General features: G+C 46.8%; 1 protein-coding gene across 1 annotated transcript in view; it reads left to right on the top strand.

Annotated features, from left to right (window-relative positions):
* The window catches only part of LOC139384431 (NT-3 growth factor receptor-like), a 141,719-nt gene that overhangs the window by 60,295 nt on the left and 57,472 nt on the right, over positions 1 to 23,952 (top strand). Inside the window, exons 5-11 of the mRNA XM_071129196.1 lie at positions 96 to 250; positions 5,494 to 5,639; positions 8,398 to 8,539; positions 11,320 to 11,429; positions 11,737 to 11,938; positions 16,832 to 16,875; positions 17,660 to 17,762. Of these exons, the coding sequence (XP_070985297.1) occupies positions 96 to 250; positions 5,494 to 5,639; positions 8,398 to 8,539; positions 11,320 to 11,429; positions 11,737 to 11,938; positions 16,832 to 16,875; positions 17,660 to 17,762 (902 nt within the window). The remainder of the gene's footprint in view (positions 1 to 95; positions 251 to 5,493; positions 5,640 to 8,397; positions 8,540 to 11,319; positions 11,430 to 11,736; positions 11,939 to 16,831; positions 16,876 to 17,659; positions 17,763 to 23,952) is intronic.

Genomic DNA, 23,952 nt, shown 5'->3' with positions numbered 1-23,952 from the left:
GTGTGGTGTTTGACTGTGGTTGTGATGTGTTTTTGTTTACAGGAGGCTGGACGGTGTGGTGTTTGACTGTGGTTGCGACGTGTTTTTGTTTACAGGAGGCTGGACGGTGTGGTGTTTGACTGTGGTTGCGACGTGCGTTGGATCCAGCTTTGGCAGCAGAGAGGAGAGGCGGGGCTTCACACCCAGACGCTGTTCTGCAGAAACGGGGCCTTTAAGATACGATTGCAAAACATGTACATTACCTTATGTGGTAAGGAAACACACACACACACACATGCGCGCTCACATACGCACGCAGACACACACACATAAATAAAGTGCATTCGGAAAGTATTCAGACCCCTTGACTTTTTTGCAAAAAAAAAGCAAAAAAATATGAAATATCACATTTACAAAAGTATTTGTTGAAACACCTTTGGCAGCGATTACAGCCTCGAGTCTTCTTGGGTATGACGCTACAAGCTTGGCATACCTGTATTTGAGGAGTTTCTCCCATTCTTCTCTGCAGATCCTCTCAAGCTCTGTCAGGTTGGATAGGGAGCGTCGCTGCACAGCTGTTTTCAGGTCTGTCCAGAGATATTCCATCGGGTTCAAGTCCAGGCTCTGGCTGGGCCACTAAAGGACATTCAGAGACTTGTCCCGAAACCACTCCTGCATTGTCTTGGCTGTGTGCTTAGGGTCATTGTCCTGTTGAAAGGTGAACCTTCAGCTCAGTCTGAGGTCCTGAACGCTCTGGATTCAGAGACGTCCCGAAACCACACAGTGATCTGCTGTTCTCTCTCTCTCTCAATTTGTTTTCAAATTCTTTGTGGGTCTTTGTAATCTGACGGAAATAATTGTCTCCAATATGGTCATACATTTAACAGCTTTATTTCCACCTAATTTTGTGGGCAGTGTGCTCAAAGCCTGTCTGCCTACAGTGGCATTTCTCAATAGCAAGGCTATGCTCACTGAGTCTGTACATAGTCAAAGCTTTCCTTAAGTTTGTGTCAGTCACAGTGGTCAGGTACTCTGCCACTGTGTGCTCTCTGTTTTTTGTTAATTCTTTCCAATGTGTCAAGTAATTATCTTTTTGTTTTCTCATGATTTTGGTTGGGTCTACTTGTGTTGTTATCCTGGGTCTCTGTGGGGTGTGTTTGTGTTTGTGAACAGAGCACCAGGACCAGCATCCTTAGGGAAATCTTCTCCAGGTTCATTTCTCTGTAGGTAATGGCTTTGTTATGGAAGGTTTGGGAATCACTTCCATTAAATTTGAGTATTTAATGGCTCATTTATGGATTTGGATAATTAGTGGGTATCGACCTAATTCTGCTCTGCATGCATTATTTTGTGTTTGTTCCATTATGTGATTTCTTGGTTGGTGAGCGGACCCCAGACCTCACAACCATAAAGACAATGAGTTCTAGAACTGAGTCAAGTATTTTTAGCCAGATCCTAATTGGGATGTCTAATTTTATGTTCCTTTTGATGTCCTTCTTGCCTTGTCTCTCAGATCATTCACAGCTTTGTGGAATTTACCTGTGGCGCTGATGTTTAGGCCAATGTATGTATAGTTTTTTTGTGTGCTCTAGGGCAACGATGTCTAGATGGAATTTGTATTTGTGATCCTGCCAACTGGATCTTTCTTTGGAACACCATTATTTTTGACTTACTGAGATTTACTGTCAGGGCCCAGGTCTGACAGAATATGTGCATAAGATTCTAGCAGGGTGAGGCCGGGTGCCGCAGACTGTTCTAGTGCCCTCGCCAGTTCGTTGATATGTATGTTGAAGAGGGTGAGGCCGGGTGCTGCAGACTGTTCTAGTGCCCTCGCCAGTTCGTTGATATGTATGTTGAAGAGGGTGAGGCCGGGTGCTGCAGACTGTTCTAGTGCCCTCGCCAGTTCGTTGATATGTATGTTGAAGAGGGTGAGGCCGGGTGCTGCAGACTGTTCTAGTGCCCTCGCCAGTTCGTTGATATGTATGTTGAAGAGGGTGAGGCCGGGTGCTGCAGACTGTTCTAGTGCCCTCGCCAGTTCGTTGATATGTATGTTGAAGAGGGTGATGCCGGGTGCTGCAGACTGTTCTAGTGCCCTCGCCAGTTCGTTGATATGTATGTTGAAGAGGGTGAGGCCGGGTGCTGCAGACTGTTCTAGTGCCCTCGCCAGTTCGTTGATATGTATGTTGAAGAGGGTGAGGCCGGGTGCTGCAGACTGTTCTAGTGCCCTCGCCAGTTCGTTGATATGTATGTTGAAGAGGGTGAGGCCGGGTGCTGCAGACTGTTCTAGTGCCCTCGCCAGTTCGTTGATATGTATGTTGAAGAGGGTGAGGCCGGGTGCTGCAGACTGTTCTAGTGCCCTCGCCAGTTCGTTGATATGTATGTTGAAGAGGGTGATGCCGGGTGCTGCAGACTGTTCTAGTGCCCTCGCCAGTTCGTTGATATGTATGTTGAAGAGGGTGAGGCCGGGTGCTGCAGACTGTTCTAGTGCCCTCGCCAGTTCGTTGATATGTATGTTGAAGAGGGTGAGGCCGGGTGCTGCAGACTGTTCTAGTGCCCTCGCCAGTTCGTTGATATGTATGTTGAAGAGGGTGAGGCTTAAGCTGTATCCCCGTCTCACCCCACGGCCCTGTGGGAAGAAATGTGTGTTTTTTGCCAATTCTAACCGCACACTTGCTGTTTGTGTACATGAATTCTATAATGTTATTTGTTTTTCCCCATATACCACTTTCCATCAGTTTATATAGCAGACTTTCATGATATACTGAAATCAACACAGAATTTAATTTTCTTTTTATTTTACCTTTATTTAACTAAGTCATTTAAGAACAAATTATTATTTTCAATGACAGCCTAGGAACAGTGGGTTAACTGCCATGTTCAGGGGAACAGTGGGTTAACTGCCTTGTTCAGGGGAACAGTGGGTTAACTGCCTTGTTCAGGGGAACAGTGGGTTAACTGCCTTGTTCAGGGGAACAGTGGGTTAACTGCCTTGTTCAGGGGAACAGTGGGTTAACTGCCTTGTTCAGGGGAACAGTGGGTTAACTGCCATGTTCAGGGGAACAGTGGGTTAACTGCCTTGTTCAGGGGAACAGTGGGTTAACTGCCTTGTTCAGGGGCAGAACGACAGATTTTTACCTTGTCAGCTCGGGGATTCGATCTTGCAACCTTTCGGTTGCTCTAACCACTAGGCTACCTGCCGCCTCGCCTGAGAAGACTTTGCCTTTGTTTTGGTTCATTTGTTTGTCAATTAGGGTGTGCAGGGTGAATACGTGGTCTGTCGTACGCCAATTTTACATTCGCTCATTACATTGTTTACACTGATGTATGTGTCTGCTCTTAATGATAATGCAGAGGATTTCCCCAAGGTTGCTGTTGACGCTTATCCCACGGTCGTTATTGGGTTCAAATTTGTCTTTACTTTTGTGGATTGGGTTAATCAGTCCTTGGTTCTAAATATTGGGGGAAGATGCCAGAGCTGATTGATGATTGATTGAGGTTGATGTTAGATTCTCTGGTTTCTTCCATTACATTGAGCTGATTGATGATTGATTGAGGTTGATGTTAGATTCTCTGGTTTCTTCATTACATTGAGCTGATTTCTGAGGTGCTGTTCACTAGTGTATTTCTGTATTGTTTTAGTGATTCACCAGAGCGAAGAAGTAGACTCAGGTTTTCTGGGTCTCTATGTTTTTGGTTGGACAGGTTTCTCCATTTCCTTATGTTTTTGCATTCTTCATCAAACCATTTGTCATTGTTGTTAATTTTAGATTGTCTGCTTGAAAACGTTAGATTTGATAGGGAAGCTGAGAGGTAAAATATACTGTTTAGGTTTTCTACTGCCAAGTTTACACCTTCACTATGACAGTGGAACATTTTGTCCAGGAAATCATCTAGAAGGGATTGAATTTGTTGTTGCCTAATTGTTTTTTGGCAGGTTTCTACACTACTTTCCTTCCATCTATGATGTTTCTTAATATTACTCAGTTCCTTTGGCGCCTCATGATTCAGTATTGCTCTTTTCAAGTAGATGTGATTTTGCTGTGATCTGATAGAGGTGTCAGTGGGCTGACTGTGAATGCTCTGAGAGACTCTGGGTTGAGGTCAGTAATAAACTGGTCTACAGTACTACTGCAAAGGAATTAGCTATAGGTGTACCTACCATAGGAGTCCCCTCGAAGCCTCCCATTGACTATGTACATACCCAGCGTCGAACAGAGATGCAGGAGTTGTGACCCATTTTTGTTGGTTAAGTTGTGTCTAGGGGGGCGTATGGGGCAGGGAATGCTGTCACCTCCAGGCAGGTGTTTGTCCCCCTGTGTGCTGAGGGTGTCAGGTTCTTGTCCAGTTCTGGCATTTAGGTCACCACATGTCCCCGGGCCTGGAAATGGTTGATCTCCCCCTCCTGGATGGAGAATCTGTGATTGTTAAAGTATGGGGATTCTAGTGGGGGGATATAGGTAGCACACATGAGGAAATGTGTTTTTAATAACCTGCCCAGGGACTGAGGTTGAAAATTAGCCGGCTGGCTAAAACCGGCACTTTTACTGAAACGTTGATTAATGTGCACTGTCCCTGTAAAAATAAAATAAAAATAAAAAATAAAAAATGTTTCTCTGTCTCTCTGTCTCTCCCTCTGTCTCTCCCTCTCTCTGTCTCTCTGTCTCTGTCTCTCCCTCTCTCTGTCTCTCTCTCTTTGTCTCTGTCTCTCCCTCTCTCTCTCTCTCTCTCTGTCTCTCCCTCTGTCTCTCCCTCTCTCTGTCTCTCTCTCTCTGTCTCTGTCTCTCCCTCTGTCTCTCCCTCTCTCTGTCTCTCTCTCTTTGTCTCTGTCTCTCCCTCTCTCTGTCTCTCTCTCTTTGTCTCTCCCTCTCTCTGTCTCTCTCTCTTTGTCTCTGTCTCTCCCTCTCTCTCTCTCTCTCTCTGTCTCTCCCTCTGTCTCTCCCTCTCTCTGTCTCTCTCTCTCTGTCTCTGTCTCTCCCTCTGTCTCTCCCTCTCTCTGTCTCTCTCTCTTTGTCTCTGTCTCTCCCTCTGTCTCTCCCTCTCTCTGTCTCTCTCTCTCTCTGTCTCTCTCTCTCTCTCTGTCTCTCTCTCTGTCTCTCTCTCTCTCTCTGTCTCTCTCTGTCTCTCTCTGTCTCTCTCTGTCTCTCTCTCTCTCTGTCTCTCTCTGTCTCTCTCTGTCTCTCTCTGTCTCTCTCTGTCTCTCTCTGTCTCTCTCTCTCTCTGTCTCTCTCTCTCTGTCTCTCTGTCTCTCTCTCTCTCTCTCTCTCTCTCTCTCTCTCTCTCTCTCTCTCTCTCTCTGTCTCTCTCTCTCTGTCTCTCTCTGTCTCTCTCTCTCTCTGTCTCTCTCTCTCTCTCTCTGTCTCTCTCTCTCTCTCTCTGTCTCTCTCTGTCTCTCTCTCTCTCTGTCTCTCTCTCTCTCTCTCTGTCTCTCTCTCTGTCTCTCTCTCTCTCTCTCTCTGTCTCTCTCTGTCTCTCTCTCTCTCTGTCTCTCTGTCTCTCTGTCTCCTACTCCTCCAGACGTACCAGAGATCAGTGTAAGCCACAACAGTAGCCTGATGATGATAGAGGGTGATAATGTAACGGTCAGCTGTAATGGGTCAGGAGCTCCCCTCCCCGAAGTCGACTGGACCGTCGCTGGACTAAACTCCATCAACACACACCTGGTGAGACATACACACACCTGGTGAGACCTACACACACCTGGTGAGACCTACACACACCTGGTGAGACCTACACACACCTGGTGAGACCTACACACACCTGGTGAGACATACACACACCTGGTGAGACATACACACACCTGGTGAGACCTACACACACCTGGTGAGACCTACACACACCTGGTGAGACCTACACACACCTGGTGAGACATACACACACCTGGTGAGACATACACACACCTGGTGAGACATACACACACCTGGTGAGACATACACACACCTGGTGAGACATACAGACACCTGTAACCAGGCACACACACAGGTCACCTTAATAATCTAATCTCCTGTCCTCTAGTTCTCCAGTCTAAAGTGTACTGCAGTCTAATGTCCACCAACCCTCTTCATCTCCTCTAGTTCTCCAGTCTAGCGTGTACTGTAGTCTAATGTCCACCAACCCTATTCATCTCATCTAGTTCTCCAGTCTAGCGTGTACTGTAGTCAAATGTCCACCAACCCTATTCATCTCCTCTAGTTCTCCAGTCTAACGTGTACTGTAGTCTAATGTCCACCAACCCTATTCATCTCCTCTAGGTCTCCAGTCTAACGTGTACTGTAGTCTAATGTCCACCAACCCTATTCATCTCCTCTAGTTCTCCAGTCTAACGTGTACTGTAGTCTAATGTCCACCAACCCTATTCATCTCCTCCAGTTCTCCAGTCTAGCGTGTACTGTAGTCAAATGTCCACCAACCCTCTTCATCTCCTCTAGTTCTCCAGTCTAACGTGTACTGTAGTCTAATGTCCACCAACCCTATTCATCTCATCTAGTTCTCCAGTCTAACGTGTACTGTAGTCAAATGTCCACCAACCCTATTCATCTCCTCTAGTTCTCCAGTCTAGCGTGTACTGTAGTCTAATGTCCACCAACCCTATTCATCTCATCTAGTTCTCCAGTCTAGCGTGTACTGTAGTCAAATGTCCACCAACCCTCTTCATCTCCTCTAGTTCTCCAGTCTAACGTGTACTGTAGTCTAATGTCCACCAACCCTATTCATCTTCCCTAGGTCTCCAGTCTAACGTGTACTGTAGTCTAATGCACACCAACCCTATTCATCTCCTCTAGTTCTCCAGTCTAACGTGTACTGTAGTCTAATGTCCACCAACCCTATTCATCTCCTCTAGTTCTCCAGTCTAACGTGTACTGTAGTCTAATGTCCACCAACCCTATTCAACTCCTCCAGTTCTCCAGTCTAACGTGTACTGTAGTCTAATGTCCACCAACCCTATTCATCTCCTCTAGTTCTCCAGACTAATGTCCACCAACCCTATTCATCTCCTCTAGTTCTCCAGTCTAACGTGTACTGTAGTCTAATGTCCACCAACCCTATTCAACTCCTCCAGTTCTCCAGTCTAACGTGTACTGTAGTCTAATGTCCACCAACCCTATTCATCTCCTCTAGTTCTCCAGTCTAACGTGTACTGTAGTCTAATGTCCACCAACCCTATTCATCTCCTCTAGTTCTCCAGACTAATGTCCACCAACCCTATTCATCTCCTCTAGGTCTCCAGACTAACATGTACTGTAGTCTAATGTCCACCAACCCTATTCATCTCCTCTAGTTCTCCAGTCTAACGTGTACTGTAGTCTAATGTCCACCAACCCTATTCATCTCCTCTAGTTCTCCAGTCTAACGTGTACTGTAGTCTAATGTCCACCAACCCTATTCATCTCCTCTAGTTCTCCAGTCTAACGTGTACTGTAGTCTAATGTCCACCAACCCTATTCATCTCCTCCAGTTCTCCAGTCTAACGTGTACTGTAGTCTAATGTCCACCAACCCTATTCATCTTCTCTAGTTCTCCAGTCTAACGTGTACTGTAGTCTAATGTCCACCAACCCTATTCATCTTCTCTAGTTCTCCAGTCTAACGTGTACTGTAGTCTAATGTCCACCAACCCTATTCATCTCCTCTAGTTCTCCAGTCTAACGTGTACTGTAGTCTAATGTCCACCAACCCTATTCATCTCCTCTAGTTCTCCAGACTAATGTCCACCAACCCTATTCATCTCCTCTAGTTCTCCAGACTAATGTCCACCAACCCTATTCATCTTCTCTAGGTCTCCAGTCTAACGTGTACTGTAGTCTAATGTTGTGTTCTCCGCTCATCTCCTTTCCTCTCCTCTCCTCAGTCAATCATTTGTATTTGTATTTATTTTTACATCAGCATATGCCACAACGTGCTTATAGAGAAACCCTGCATTAATCCCCCAATCAGCACGCAATGTAGATGTAGAAGCATGGTGGTTAGGAAAAACTCCCCAGAAAGGTAGGAACCTATGAAGAAACCTAGAGAGGAACCAGGCTCTGAGGGGTGGCCAGTCTTCTTCTGGCTGTACCGGGTGGAGATTATAAGAGTACATGGCCATCAAGACCAGATTGTTCTTCAAGATGTTTATAGATGACCAGGAGGGTCAAATAGTCATTATAGAGGCTGCAACAGCTCAGCACCTCAGGAGTAAATGTCAGTTGGGTTTTCATAGCCGAGCATTCAAAGGTAGAGAGGTAGAGAGGTAGAGAGGTAGAGAGGTAGAGAGGTAGAGAGACAGAGAGACAGAGAGACAGAGCGGTAGAGAGACAGAGAGGTAGAGAGACAGAGAGACATAGAGGTAGAGAGGGAGAGACTAATGTGTATGGTAGTCTAATGCCTTGTTCTCTCCTCTCCTCTCCTCTCCTCTCCTCTCCTCTCCTCTATGTCTCTCAAGTCTAATGTCTACTGGCCCAACATCCATTCTATTAACCTGACGCTAGTCAACGTAAGTCGAGACGACAACGGCTTCCTGCTCACCTGCATAGCAGAGAACCTAGTGGGAATGACCAACGCTTCCATCCAGCTGACTGTACAGTGTAGGTTTCAATCTACGTGTGTGTGTGTGTGTGTGTGTGTGTGTGTGTGTGTGTGTGTGTGTGTGTGTGTGTGTGTGTGTGTGTGTGTGTGTGTGTGTGTGTGTGTGTGTCAATGGTTATCATTCCCAACTGTACAGTGTAGGTTTCAATCCACGGGTGTGTGTATATATGTGCATGCGAACAGCATAGCAGAGAACTTGTTAGGAATGATAACCGTTGGAGGATATATACAGTATGGGATTCATCCCAATGGCTCCCTATTCCCTATAGAGTGCACTACTAATGACCAGGACCCAATGGCTCCATATTCCTTTATAGTGCACTACTAATGACCAGGACCCAATGGCTCCCTATTCCCTATAGAGTGCACTACTAATGACCAGGACCCAATGGCTCCCTATTCCCTATAGAGTGCACTACTAATGACCAGGACCCAATGGCTCCATATTCCTTTATAGTGCACTACTAATGACCAGGACCCAATGGCTCCCTATTCCCTATATAGTGCACTACTAATGCCATATATGATATATATGTGAAACTATATGTGATATGTGGTTGTCCACCTAGCTATCATGTGATATGTGATTGTCCACCTAGCTATCATGTGATATGTGGTTGTCCACCTAGCTATCATGTGATATGTGGTTGTCCACCTAGCTATCATGTGATATGTGATTGTCCACCTAGCTATCATGTGATATGTGGTTGTCCCACCTAGCTATCATGTGATATGTGATTGTCCCACCTAGCTATCATGTGATATGTGGTTGTCCCACCTAGCTATCATGTGATATGTGGTTGTCCCACCTAGCTATCATGTGATATGTGATTGTCCCACCTAGCTATCATGTGATATGTGGTTGTCCCACCTAGCTATCATGTGGTTGTCCCACCTAGCTATCATGTGATATGTTGGTGTCCACCTAGCTATCATGTGATATGTGATTGTCCCACCTAGCTATCATGTGATATGTGGTTGTCCCACCTAGCTATCATGTGGTTGTCCCACCTAGCCATCATGTGATATGTGGTTGTCCACCTAGCTATCATGTGATATGTGGTTGTCCCACCTAGCTTTCATGTGATATGTGGTTGTCCCACCTAGCTATCATGTGATATGTGGTTGTCCACCTAGCTTTCATGTGATATGTGGTTGTCCCACCTAGCTTTCATGTGATATGTGGTTGTCCCACCTAGCTATCATGTGATATGTGGTTGTCCCACCTAGCTATCATGTGGTTGTCCCACCTAGCCATCATGTGATATGTGGTTGTCCACCTAGCTATCATGTGATATGTGGTTGTCCCACCTAGCTTTCATGTGATATGTGGTTGTCCCACCTAGCTATCATGTGATATGTGGTTGTCCACCTAGCTTTCATGTGATATGCGGTTGTCCCACCTAGCTTTCATGTGATATGTGGTTGTCCCACCTAGCTATCATGTGATATGTGGTTGTCCACCTAGCTTTCATGTGATATGTGGTTGTCCCACCTAGCTTTCATGTGATATGTGGTTGTCCCACCTAGCTATCATGTGATAAGTGGTTGTACACCTAGCTATCATGTGATATGTGGTTGTCCCACCTGGGATCCAAGATGGTGGTGCAGTAGAACGTGTGTATCTGTCTTTGTCTTATCCCGTGTAAATAGCCGGTATCCATCTTAATCTCACTTTCTGTCCGCCTCACCTAATGTGGTACAGATCTGCTATTTCTATTCCTTATAACTGGAACTTCCATCAGGAGCTAGCCAGCTAACTAGCTACTAGTCTTTATTAGCCACGGCTAGCTGTCCTCTAGCCAGCTAACTAGCTACTAGTCTTTATTAGCCACGGCTAGCGGTCCTCTAGCCAGCTAACTAGCTACTAGTCTTTATTAGCCACGGCTCGCTGTCCTCTAGCCAGCTAACTAGCTACTAGTCTTTATTAGCCACGGCTAGCTGTCCTCTAGCCAGCTAACTAGCTACTAGTCTTTATTAGTCACAGCTCGCTGTCCTCTAGCCAGCTAACTAGCTACTAGTCTTTATTAAGTGGTTTAATCATATCAGTGTTAAATCATTAATGTTTTGCATTGTGAAATCTAGCTTGTGGAATTGGCCAACCATTAATTAAAGTTAGAAGACACCATTGTGTGTCAAAATCATCACAGTTTCTTCTGTCCTCAGTTTCCCCTTACAGTTCCACCAGTCATCCTGAAACTGTCCGAGCCATGCTGTGTCAAAACCTTCACAGTTTCCTCTGCTCCCCTTCCAGTTCCACCAGTCATCCTGAAACTGTCCGAGCCATGCTGTGTCAAAACCTCCACAGTTTCCTCTGCTCCCCTTCCAGTTCCACCAGTCATCCTGAAACTGTCCGAGCCATGCTGTGTCAAAACCTTCACAGTGTCCTCTGCTCCCCTTCCAGTTCCACCAGTCATCCTGAAACTGTCCGAGCCATGCTGTGTCAAAACCTTTACAGTTTCCTGTGCTCCCCTTCCAGTTCCACCAGTCATCCTGAAACTGTCCGAGCCATGCTGTGTCAAAACCTTCACAGTTTCCTCTGCTCCCCTTCCAGTTCCACCAGTCATCCTGAAACTGTCCGAGCCATGCTGTGTCAAAACCTTCACAGTTTCCTCTGCTCCTCTTCCAGTTCTACCAGTCATCCTGAAACTGTCCGAGCCATGCTGTGTCAAAACCTTCACAGTTTCCTCTGCTCCCCTTCCAGTTCCACCAGTCATCCTGAAACTGTCCGAGCCATGCTGTGTCAAAACCTTCACAGTTTCCTCTGCTTCCCTTCCAGTTCCACCGGTCATCCTGAAACTGTCCGAGCCTGAGCGGCGCCATGACACCTGCATAGAGTTCACAGTGAGAGGCTATCCCTACCCGACGCTGCGATGGTACCACAAACAGGTGTGATTTTATTCCATTTGATTAATTTCTAATATGTAAAGCAGCATGTACATATTCTGGTCTTAGAGACCACAAGAGGTGCAGGTTTTAGTTTTTACCCCAGAACTACACAGCTAACTGAAACAATAAACGGCTTGATGCTGAGTTAGTTATATCAATCAGGCGACTAATGCTTGGGGAAAACCCAAAACAGCCACCCCTTGGGGTTCCCCCAGATTCAGGATTCAGAACCACTGATGTCAAGAGTCTGGGTCTTTTGAAAAGGTAAAAAAAAATGAAACCGTATTCTAATCATGATTGTACACAGAGGGAGATCCTGCAGAGTGAGTACATCAGAACAGAGATGGATTTCTACCGGGACTATCTGGAGGGATGTCTGACTTTTATCAACCCAACACACTACGATAACGGAAACTACACGCTGCAGGCCTCCAACTCCCTGGGGACCATCACCAAGACGGTCTACGGACACTTCCTCACGGCTCCTCCCTTTGACCCTGACCCTGACGGTAACCACAACATTTTCTTAGACAGGGACACATCATACAGCAAAAGCTATAGGTCTCAGAACAGTGAGAAATGATGCATTGCAGCAGATTTAGCTATAAAAGCTCATTTGAATTATTCACATCACTCAGAGCTTCTCTAGTGGTAGAAGACAGTCTGACCCCATTGGGATTATTCACATCACTCAGAGCTTCTCTAGTGGTAGAAGACAGTCTGACCCCATTGGGATTATTCACATCGCTCAGAGATTCTCTAGTGGTAGAAGACAGTCTGACCCCTGAGAATTGGTGGTTTATTAATTTGATGAATGTTAGCAGAATGTCCCTCTTTTCACTCATTCATTCATTTCACATTACCACTTTTTCATCTATTGTTCATAAATTGTGGACTACGGTAAGTGTTTTGACTTACTAGTGTTATTCTATTATTATGTTGTGAATGTTAGTTCTGTATTGTGGAGTTACGGCGCGCCGCTCTGTTTTGAGACAGCTTGTAATGGAGACGCAGGGAGTCAGGAAGCAGGAGTCAGGAAGCAGGAGTCAGGAAGCAGGAGTCAGGAAGCAGGAGTCAGGAAGCAGATGTCAGGAAGCAGATGTCAGGAGTCAGGAAGCAGGGGTCAGGAAGCAGGGGTCAGGAAGCAGGAGTCAGGAAGCAGGAGTCAGGAAGCAGGAGTCAGGAAGCAGGAGTCAGGAAGCAGATGTCAGGAGTCGGGAAGCAGGAGTCAGGAAGCAGATGTCAGGAGTCAGGAAGAAGGAGTCAGGAAGCAGATGTCAGGAGTCAGGAAGCAGGAGTCAGGAAGCAGGAGTCAGGAAGCAGGAGTCAGGAGTCAGGAAGCAGGTGTCAGGAAGCAGGTGTCAGGAAGAAGGAGTCAGGAAGCAGGAGTCAGGAAGCAGGAGTCAGGAAGCAGGAGTCAGGAAGCAGGAGTCAGGAAGAAGGAGTCAGGAAGCAGGAGTCAGGAAGCAGGAAGCAGGAGTCAGGAAGCAGGAGTCAGGAAGCAGGAGTCAGGAAGCAAGAGTCAGGAAGCAGGAGTCAGGAAGAAGGAGTCGGGAAGCAGGATTCAGGAAGCAGGATTCAGGAAGCAGGTGTCAGGAAGCAGGAGTCAGAAAGCAGGAAGCAGGAAGAAGGAGTCAGGAAGAAGGTGTCAGGAAGCAGGTGTCATGAAGAAGGAGTCAGGAAGCAGGAAACAGGAATCAGGAAGTGGGAAGCAGGAGTCAGGAAGCAGGAGTCAGGAAGAAGGAGTCAGGAAGCAGGAGTCAGGAAGCAGGAAGCAGGAGTCAGGAAGAAGGAGTCAGGAAGAAGGAGTCATGAAGCAGGAGTCAGGAAGCATGAGTCAGGAAGCAGGAGTCAGGAAGAAGGAGTCAGGAAGCAGGAGTCAGGAAGCAGGAGTCAGGAAGCAGGAGCCAGGAAGCAGGAGCCAGGAAGCAGGAGTCAGGAAGCAGTAGCCAGGAAGCAGGAGCCAGGAAGCAGGAGCCAGGAAGCAGGAGTCAGTAGTCAGGAAGAAGAAGTCAGGAAGAAGTGGAGTTACGTGGAGTTACGGCGCTCTGTTTTGAGACAGGGAGGAGGGGTCAGGAAGCAGGAGCCAGGAAGCAGGAGCCAGGAAGCAGGAGTCAGGAAGCAGTAGCCAGGAAGCAGGAGCCAGGAAGCAGGAGCCAGGAAGCAGGAGTCAGTAGTCAGGAAGAAGAAGTCAGGAAGAAGGAAGCAGGACGCAGGAGTCAGGAAACAGGAGTCGGGAAGTAGGAAGCAGGAGTCGGGAAGCAGGAAGCAGGGTCATGAAGCAGGAGTCAGGAAGCAGGAACAGGAGTCAGGAAGTAGGAAGCAGGAGTCCGGAAGAAGGAGTCAGGAAGCAGGAATCAGGAAGCAGGAAGCAGGAGTCAGGAAGCAGGTGCCGTTGGTGAGTTTAATAATAACGAACATGGAGAGATACAAAACAAGAGACTCGTCTGGACAAGAGAACAGAACCAATACTACCTGATGAGTGAGGCTACAGAGAGCTAGATAAAAGGGGAGTAATCAAGATAGTAATGAAGTCCGAGTGTGCATAATGATGGTTGCCAGGTATACATAATGAGGGTTGCCAGGTGTTCATAAGGAGGGTTGCCTGGTGTACATAAGGAGGGTTGCCAGGTGTGCATAATGAGGGTTGCCAGGTGTACGTCATGAGGGTTTCCAGGTGTGCATAATGAGGGTTGCCAGGTGTGCGTAAAGGGGGTCAATGGAACGGGGATCTAACTGTTCTGACATTGAGGAGGGCTCATAATAATGTCTGGAATGGAGTCAATGGAATGGGGATCTAGCTGTTCTAACAGGCAGGGAGGAAGGCTCATAATAATGTCTGGAATGGAGTCGATGGAACGGTATCAACCCTAGTTTACATGAAGTGGACGTCACCGTAACCCTGGATTGTATGACTGGAATAACCCTGGATTGTATGATTGGAGTTACCTTGGATTGTATGATTGGAATAACCCTGGGTTACATGATTGGAATAACCTTGGATTGTATGATTGGAATAACCCTGGATTGTATGATTGGAATAACCCTGGATTGTATGATTGGAATAAACCTGGATTGTATGATTGGAATAACCCTGGATTGTATGATTGGAATAACCCTGGATTACATGATTGGAATAACCCTGGATTGTATGATTGGAATAACCCTGGATTACATGATTGGAATAACCCTGGATTGTATGATTGGAATAACCATGGATTGTATGATTGGAATAACCCTGGATTGTATGATTGGAATAACCCTGGATTGTATGATTGGAATAACCCTGGATTGTATGATTGGAATAACCCTGGATTACATGATTGGAATAACCCATGGATTGTATGATTGGAATAACCCTGGATTACATGATTGGAATAACCCTGGATTGTATGATTGGAATAACCCTGGATTGTATGATTGGAGTTACCCTGGATTGTATGATTGGAATAACCCTGGATTACATGATTGGAATAACCCTGGATTGTATGATTGGAATAACCCTGGATTACATGATTGGAATAACCCTGGATTACATGATTGGAATAACCCTGGATTGTATGATTGGAATAATCCTGGCCTGTATGATTGGAATAATCCTGGATTGTATGATTGGAATAACCCTGGATTGTATGATTGGAGTTATCCTGGATGAAGAGAGGGAGGGTTGAAGGCAGGGTGGGATGAAGGGAGGGATGAAGGGAAAGAGGGCAGGAGGGTTGAAGGGAGGGATGAAGGGATGAAGGGAGGGGGGTTGAAGGGAGGGAGGGTTGAAGGGAGGGAGGGAGGGATGAAGGGAGGGATGAAGGGAAAGAGGGCAGGAGGGTTGAAGGGAGGGAGGGGGGATGAAGGGAGGGAGGGATGAAGGGAGGGTGGGATGAAGGGAGGGAGGGGGGGATGAAGGGATGAAGGCAGGGAGGGATGAAAGGAGGGAGGGTTGAAGGGAGGGAGGGGGGATGAAGGGAGGGTGGGATGAAGGGAGGGATGAAGGGAAATAGGATAGTAGGGTTGAAGGGAGGGAGGGTTGAAGGGAGGGAGGGATGAAGGGAGGGAGGGTTGGAGGGAAAGAGGGCAGGAGGGAGGGAGGTTTGAAGGGAGGGAGGGTTGAAGGGAGGGAGGGAGGTTTGAAGGGAGGGAGGGAAGGTTGAAGGGAGGGAGGGTTGAAGGGAGGGATGGTTGAAGGGAGGGAAGGAGGGTTGAAGGGAGGGAGAGAGGTTTGAAGGGAGGCAGGGAGGTTTGAAGGGAGGGAGGGAAGGTTGAAGGGAAGGAGGGTTGAAGGTGGGGAGGGTTGAAGGGAGGGTTGAAGGGAGGAGGGTTGAAGGGAGGGTTGAAGGGCGGCAGAATTGAAGGGAGGCAGAATTGAAGGGAGGGAGGGTTGAAGGGAGGCAGGGTTGAAGGCAGGGTTGAAGGGAGAGGGCAGGAGGTTGAAGAGAGGCATGGTTGAAGGACTGCTAATTCAACACACACAGACACACAGACACAGAGACACACAGACACACAGACACACAGACACACCGACACACAGACACAGAGACACACAGACACAGACACACAGACACACAGACACAGACACACACAGACACACAGACACACCGACACAGACACAGAGACACACAGACACACAGACACCCCCAATTCCTCTCTGATCTTCAGCCTCCTCTCATCCTTCAGATTCTATCCGACAGCAGCCAACAGAGACTCCATTTCATGGTTGTGTGATTCTGTGTCTGTGTGTGTTTGTGTGTGTGGGTGCGAGTCTGTGTGTGTGTGGTGTGTGAGTGTGTGTGTGTGTGTGTGTGTGCGTGTGTGTGTGTGTGTGTGTGTGTGTGTGTGTGTGTGTGTGTGTGTGTGTGTGTGTGTGTGTGTGTGTGTGTGTGTGTGTGTGTGTGTGTGTGTGTGTGTGTGTGTGTGTGAGTTTGTGTGTGTGTGGTGTGTGAGTCTGTGTGAGTGTGTGTTGTGTGAGTCCGAGTGTGTGTGTGGTATGTGAGTCCGTGTGAGTGTGTGTGTGTGTGTGTGGTATGTGAGTCCGTGTGAGTGTGTGTGTGTGTGTGTGGTATGTGAGTCCGTGTGAGTGTGTGTGTGTGTTCACTGCTCCAGCTTGTCCTGTTCATGTCCTCTGTTCTTTTATATTAATAACCTCCAGTGTATAACATCTTCTGATAAGGAAACTGTTTTATGTGAAATGGGATTTAAAGACTCCAGCCTGTCGGTCGATTTTTACTCCACAATTCTGCTCTGGAGTTAGAGTGAGTCCCAAATAGAACCCTGTTCCATATATAGCACACTACAAGGCAAGGAGGGCCCTGGGCAAAGCTAGTGTACTATGGAATAGTGTGCCATTTGGGAGTAGGTTGTATTCTCCAGTGCTCCTACTGTCTCTGTCTGTATTCCAGGTAGCCCAGTGCCATCAGACAATGCCATCAAGCCGGAAGAGGAGACGTTTGGGGTGAGTTTATAATGACACAGGGTCTATCTCAAATAGCACACTAATCCCTACATAGGGCACTACTTTAGACCACAGTCCATAGGGCTCTGTTCAAAAGTAGTGTAGTGTCTCCTGGTTTCCACAGTACTGGGGCTGGCTAGAATCACCTGTCTCTCTGTCTGTCTCCTGGTGTCCACAGTACTGGGGCTGGCTAGAATCACCTGTCTCTCTGTCTGTCTCCTGGTCTCCACAGTACTGGGGCTGGCTAGAATCACGTGTCTCTCTGTCTGTCTCCTGGTGTCCACAGTACTGGGGCTGGCTAGAATCACCTGTCTCTCTGTCTGTCTCCTGGTGTCCACAGTACTGGGGCTGGCTAGAATCACCTGTCTCTCTCCTAACCTGTCTGTCTGTCTCCTAACCTGTCTGTCTGTCTCCTAACCTGTCTGTCTGTCTCCTAACCTGTCTGTCTGTCTCCTAACCTGTCTGTCTGTCTCCAGGTGTCGATAGCAGTAGGTCTGGCTGGTTTCACCAGTCTGTCTGTCTCCTAACCTGTCTGTCTGTCTCCTAACCTGTCTGTCTGTCTGTCTGTCTGTCTGCCTGTATCCTAACCTGTCTGTCTGTCTCCTAACCTGTCTGTCTGTCTCCTAACCTGTCTGTCTGTCTCCTAACCTGTCTGTCTGTCTCCAGGTGTCGATAGCAGTAGGTCTGGCTGGTTTCACCAGTCTGTCTGTATCCTAACCTGTCTGTCTGTCTGTCTGTCTCCTAACCTGTCTGTCTGTCTCCCAACCTGTCTGTCTGTCTCCAGGTGTCGATAGCAATAGGTCTGGCTGGTTTCACCAGTGTTCTCCTCATCGTCCTCTTCATTCTCTTCAACAAATATGGCCGAGGCAACAAGTTTGGATTGAAGGGTAAGTCATAGTGCACTACATGACCAAACGTATGTGGACACCTGCTCCTCCAACATCTCATTCCATAAATCATTGGCATTAATTAAAGTTAAATAAAGGTTAAATACAAAAAATAAAAAAATATGGAGTTGGTCGCCCTTTTGTTGCTATAACAGTCTCCACTCTTCTGGGAAGGCTTTCCACTAGATGTAGGAACATTGTTGCTATAACAGCCTCCACTCTTCTGGGAAGGCTTTCCACTAGATCATAGAACATTGCAGCTGGGACTTCCATTCAGTCACAAGAGCATTAGTGAAGTCTGGCACTGATGTTGGGTGATTAGTCCTGGCTCATCCCCAAAGGTGTTCGATGGGGTTGAGGTCAGGGCTTTGTGTAGGCCAGTCAAGTTCTTCCACGCTGATCTCGACAAACCATTTCTGTATGGATCTTGATTTGTGCACGTTGGCATTGCTGGAACAGCATGCTGAAACAGGACAGGGCCTTCCTCAAACTGTTCCCACAAAGTTGGAAGCACAGAATTGTCTAGAATGTCACTGTATGCTGCAGCGTTAAGATTTCCCTTCACTGGAACTGAGGGGCCCGAACCATGAAAAATGGCCCCAGACTGTTGCTCCTCCTCCCCCAAACTTTTATTTTTTAAAATTTGATTTCACCTTTATTTAAGCAGGTAGGCCAGTTGAGAACAAGTTCTCATTTACAACTGCGACCTGGCCAAGAATAAAGCAAAGCAGTTCGACACAAACAACAACAGCAGAGTTACACATGGAATAAACAAAGTGGCCAGCTGGTAGACTGGGGTCTGACTGGCCAGCTGGTAGACTGGGGTCTGACTGGCCAGCTGGTAGACTGGGGTCTGACTGGCCAGCTGGTAGACTGGGGTTTGACTGGGGTCTGACTGGCCAGCTGGCTGACTGGGGTCTGACTGGCCAGCTGGCTGACTGGGGTCTGACTGGCCAGCTGGCTGGCTGGGGTTTAATTGGGGTCTGACTCGGGTCTGACTGGCCAACTGGTAGACCAGGGTTTGACTGGGGTCTGACTGGCTAGCTGGCTGACTGGGGTCTGACTGGCCAGCTGGCTGACTGGGGTCTGACTGGCCAGCTGGCTGGCTGGGGTTTAATTGGGGTCTGACTGGGGTCTGACTGGCCAACTGGTAGACCAGGGTTTGACTGGGGTCTGACTGGCTAGCTGGCTGACTGGGGTCTGACTGGCCAGCTTGTAGACTGGGGTTTGATTGGGGTCTGACTGGCCAGCTGGCTGACTGGGACCTGACTGGCCAGCTGGCTGACTGGGAAAATACTGGGCAGCTGGCTGACTGGGACCATACTGGGCAGCTGTCTGACTGGGACCTGACTGGGGTCTGACTGGGACCTGACTGGGGTCTGGGGTCTGACTGAGACCTGACTGGGGTCTGACTGGGGTCTGACTGGGGTCTGACTGGGACCTGACTGGGACCTGACTGGGACCTGACTGGGGTCTGACTGGGACCTGACTGGGACCTGACTGGGACCTGACTGGGGTCTGTCTCTCCGGTTGTCAGCGTCGCTGCATCACCTTCAGAAGAAAGTCGGTGGGTAAAACCCTTTTCTATATTCAGCAATATGTTTTGGACAAATGTTGCAGGGCCCAGATAACGATTATGGACAGGACCCACGATCAGATCTAGTAGCAATGGTGGAAAAGAGTAAAAATCTATTTTCCCTTCTGGCTGCGAAAAACAACTAGAAGGAAAGCTTCTTCTTTTAATCAATGATTCATTTTTTTTGTGGGAGATTAAAATGTATCTTTGACATATTCTGAAAGTTACGAAGCGTGCGGCCAATTCTATTATTTCCAGTGTGGCCATAATAATAACTGTTAAAGCTTCTGCCATTTCTAAGCTGGCTTTGGTCTCTGCATCTCCCTTTCCTTCTGCCTCCAACTCTCTCTCATGTTTTGCCCTCTATATCTTGACATTTGGAACGGAACTAGTTTCATATTTTTTATAGTATAGAGTCTATTGACGTACCGGTGCGTCAATCTAAGTAACATAATTTATAAAAACATTTATGTCTGTCAGTTTAATAAGCTGGAGATGCCTTTTCTGCATGGGCTGTGTCTCAATACACAGCATCCTCCTGTCGCCCTTCCCTATCTGAGGTGGAAAGAGTCAGATATATACCGCTGTTCATCAAACCGGTAGACATCCTGAAAATGTCTGTAGCATCCTAACGGTTTGGCCAACAAACTAATACGGTGTTCTCCGTTTTGCTGTATGACCTCCACGAGTGACTCGTCTGAAGTCCGTATGTTCTCCGTTGTGCTGTATGACCTCCACGAGTGACTCGTCTGAAGTCCGTATGTTCTCCGTTGTGCTGTATGACCTCCACGAGTGACTCGTCTGAAGTCGGTAACGCCGACGTGTCAACTTTTGTCTGAGGTGTCTGAACTGTTTTACCCCACTGTAAGAAGGGGAGACTTTCACCAACACAACGGTGTTCTCCGTTTTGTTATATTTCCCCCACCAGTGTTATGGGACTGGTCTGAAGGTAACCCTGACAAAATAATGGAAGAACGAAGGTAGTTTTGCGCCAACAACAACAAGGGGTTAAATGTGTCAAAACATTTATACACATTTCCTGAGCTTTCTTATATCTCCTAGATATATGACATACACTTCAAAAACATTTGAAACAATGATGCTGGGAGTCAGGAAGCAGGAGTCAGGAAGCAGGAGTCAGGAAGCAGGAGTCAGGAAGCAGGAAGACGGTGCAGTTGGTGAGTTTAATAATAAAGAACAGAGCGATACAAAACAAGAGATGAATCTTGACATGAACACAGAACCAATACTGTCTGTAGAGTGATGTTAGGGAGGGGACATGAACCAATACTATCTGTAGAGTGATGTTAGGGAGGGGAAATGAACTCAGAACCAATACTGTCTGTAGAGTGATGTTAGGGAGGGGACATGAACCAATACTGTCTGTAGAGTGATGTTAGGGAGGGGACATGAACACAGAACCAATACTTTCTGTAGAGTGATGTTAGGGAGGGGACATGAACTCAGAACCAATACTGTCTGTAGAGTGATGTTAGGGAGGGGACATGAACCAATAATGTCTGTAGAGTGATGTTAGGGAGGGGACATGAACACAGAACCAATACTGTCTGTAGAGTGATACTAGGGAGGGGACATGAACCAATACTATCTGTAGAGTGATGTTAGGGACGGGAAATGAACTCAGAACCAATACTGTCTGTAGAGTGATACTAGGGAGGGGACATGAACCACTACTGTCTGTAGAGTGATGTTAGGGAGGGGAAATGAACTCAGAACCAATACTGTCTGTAGAGTGATACTAGGGAGGGGACATGAACCACTACTGTCTGTAGAGTGATGTTAGGGAGGGGACATGAACTCAGAACCAATACTGTCTGTAGAGTGATGTTAGGGGGGGGGGGGGGCATGAACCAATACTGTCTGTAGAGTGATGTTAGGTAGGGAACATGAACCAATACTGTCTGTAGTGATACTAGGGAGGGGACATGAACTCAGAACCACAACTGTCTGTAGTGATACTAGGGAGGGGACATGAACTCAGAACCAATACTGTCTGTAGTGAAACTAGGGAGGGGACATGAACACAGAACCAATACTGTCTGTAGAGTGATGTTAGGGAGGGGACACAAACCAATAGTGTCTGTAGAGAAACTAAGGATGGGACATGAACCAATACTGTCTGTAGAGTGATGTTAGGGAGGGGACATGAACTCAGAACCAATACTGTCTGTAGTGATACTAGGGAGGGGACATGAACCAATACTGTCTGTAGAGTGATGTTAGGGAGGGGACATGAACCAATACTGTCTGTAGAGTGATTTTAGGGAGGGGACATGAACACAGAACCAATACTTTCTGTAGTGATACTAGGGAGGGGACATGAACACAGAACCAATACTGTCTGTAGAGTGATACTAGGGAGAGGACATGAACCAATACTGTCTGTAGAGTGATGTTAGGGAGGGGACATGAACCAGTACTGTCTGTAGAGTGATGTTAGGGAGTGGACATGAACCAACACTGTCTAGTGATACTAGGGAGTGGACATGAACACAGAACCAATACTGTCTGTAGAGTGATACTAGGGAGGGGACATAAACCAATACTGTCTGGAGAGTGATGTTAGGGAGGGAACATGAACCAATACTGTCTGTAGAGTGATGTTAGGGAGGGGACATGAACCAATATTGTCTGTAGTGATACTAGGGAGGGGACATGAACACAGAACCAATACTGTCTGTGGAGGTACTAGGGATGGGACATGAACCAATACTGTCTGTAGTGTGATGTTATGGAGGGGACATGAACACAGAACCAATACTGTCTGTAGTGATACTAGGGAGGGGACATGAACACAGAACCAATACTGTCTGTAGAGTGATGTTAGGGAGGGGACATGAACTCAGAACCAATACTGTCTGTAGTGATACTAGGGAGGGGACATGAACCAATACTGTCTGTAGAGTGATACTAGGGAGGGGACATGAACCAATACTGTCTGTAGTGATACTAGGGACGGGACATGAACCAATACTGTCTGTAGTGATACTAGGGAAGGGACATGAACCAATACTGTCTGTAGAGTGATGTTAGGGAGGGGACATGAACCAATATTGTCTGTAGTGATACTAGGGAGGGGACATGAACACAGAACCAATACTGTCTGTGGAGGTACTAGGGATGGGACATGAACCAATACTGTCTGTAGTGTGATGTTATGGAGGGGACATGAACACAGAACCAATACTGTCTGTAGTGATACTAGGGAGGGGACATGAACACAGAACCAATACTGTCTGTAGAGTGATGTTAGGGAGGGGACATGAACTCAGAACCAATACTGTCTGTAGTGATACTAGGGAGGGGACATGAACCAATACTGTCTGTAGAGTGATGTTAGGGAGGGGACATGAACCAATACTGTCTGTAGAGTGATGTTAGGGAGGGGACATGAACCAATACTGTCTGTAGTGATACTAGGGACGGGACATGAACCAATACTGTCTGTAGTGATACTAGGGACGGGACATGAACCAATACTGTCTGTAGTGATACTAGGGAGGGGACATGAACCAATACTGTCTGTAGTGATACTAGGGAGGGGACATAAACCAATACTGTCTGGAGAGTGATGTTAGGGAGGGAACATGAACCAATACTGTCTGTAGAGTGATGTTAGGGAGGGGACATGAACCAATATTGTCTGTAGTGATACTAGGGAGGGGACATGAACACAGAACCAATACTGTCTGTGGAGGTACTAGGGATGGGACATGAACCAATACTGTCTGTAGTGTGATGTTATGGAGGGGACATGAACACAGAACCAATACTGTCTGTAGTGATACTAGGGAGGGGACATGAACACAGAACCAATACTGTCTGTAGAGTGATGTTAGGGAGGGGACATGAACTCAGAACCAATACTGTCTGTAGTGATACTAGGGAGGGGACATGAACCAATACTGTCTGTAGAGTGATGTTAGGGAGGGGACATGAACCAATACTGTCTGTAGAGTGATGTTAGGGAGGGGACATGAACCAATACTGTCTGTAGTGATACTAGGGACGGGACATGAACCAATACTGTCTGTAGTGATACTAGGGACGGGACATGAACCAATACTGTCTGTAGTGATACTAGTGAAATAAAAAAATAAAAAATGTATCACCCTCTAAAAAAGTGCTTTTGGACCGTTTTTCAAAATTCTTTCATTTTTTTTGGTACATTATACATGTATAAGAACTGTATGAACATACCTTAGTCATATATTATTGTCATATTATTTTTTCTTGTCCATAAGGCATATGTTTTGTCCATTTGCAATATGATATCATAGGAAGTCATAAGTCAGTCAAAAGTCAGTGAACCATTGCCAAATGCCATAAGAAATGTCGAAATGCAATATGAACGTATTGAAAGTGCCAGATCAGGATGTTATGTCCATTTGCCATATATGATCATAGGAAATCGGTTTCAAAACCCAAAAGTCAGTGAACCATGTCCAAATGGCATTTATACTGCCCAGATGATATATATCACTATGTTAACCTTTCTAGCGTAACCCCCCATAACAGCCAGTGAAAGTGCAGGGCACCTAATTCAAAACAACAAAAATCTCATAATTAAATTTACACCATTTTAAAGATACA

This window comes from Oncorhynchus clarkii, chromosome 26, assembly GCF_045791955.1.
Source record: "Oncorhynchus clarkii lewisi isolate Uvic-CL-2024 chromosome 26, UVic_Ocla_1.0, whole genome shotgun sequence".
Lineage (NCBI taxonomy): Eukaryota > Metazoa > Chordata > Actinopteri > Salmoniformes > Salmonidae > Oncorhynchus > Oncorhynchus clarkii.
The sequence above is the reverse complement of the archived record's forward strand: the minus strand, read 5'-3'. Positions and strand labels throughout refer to the sequence as shown.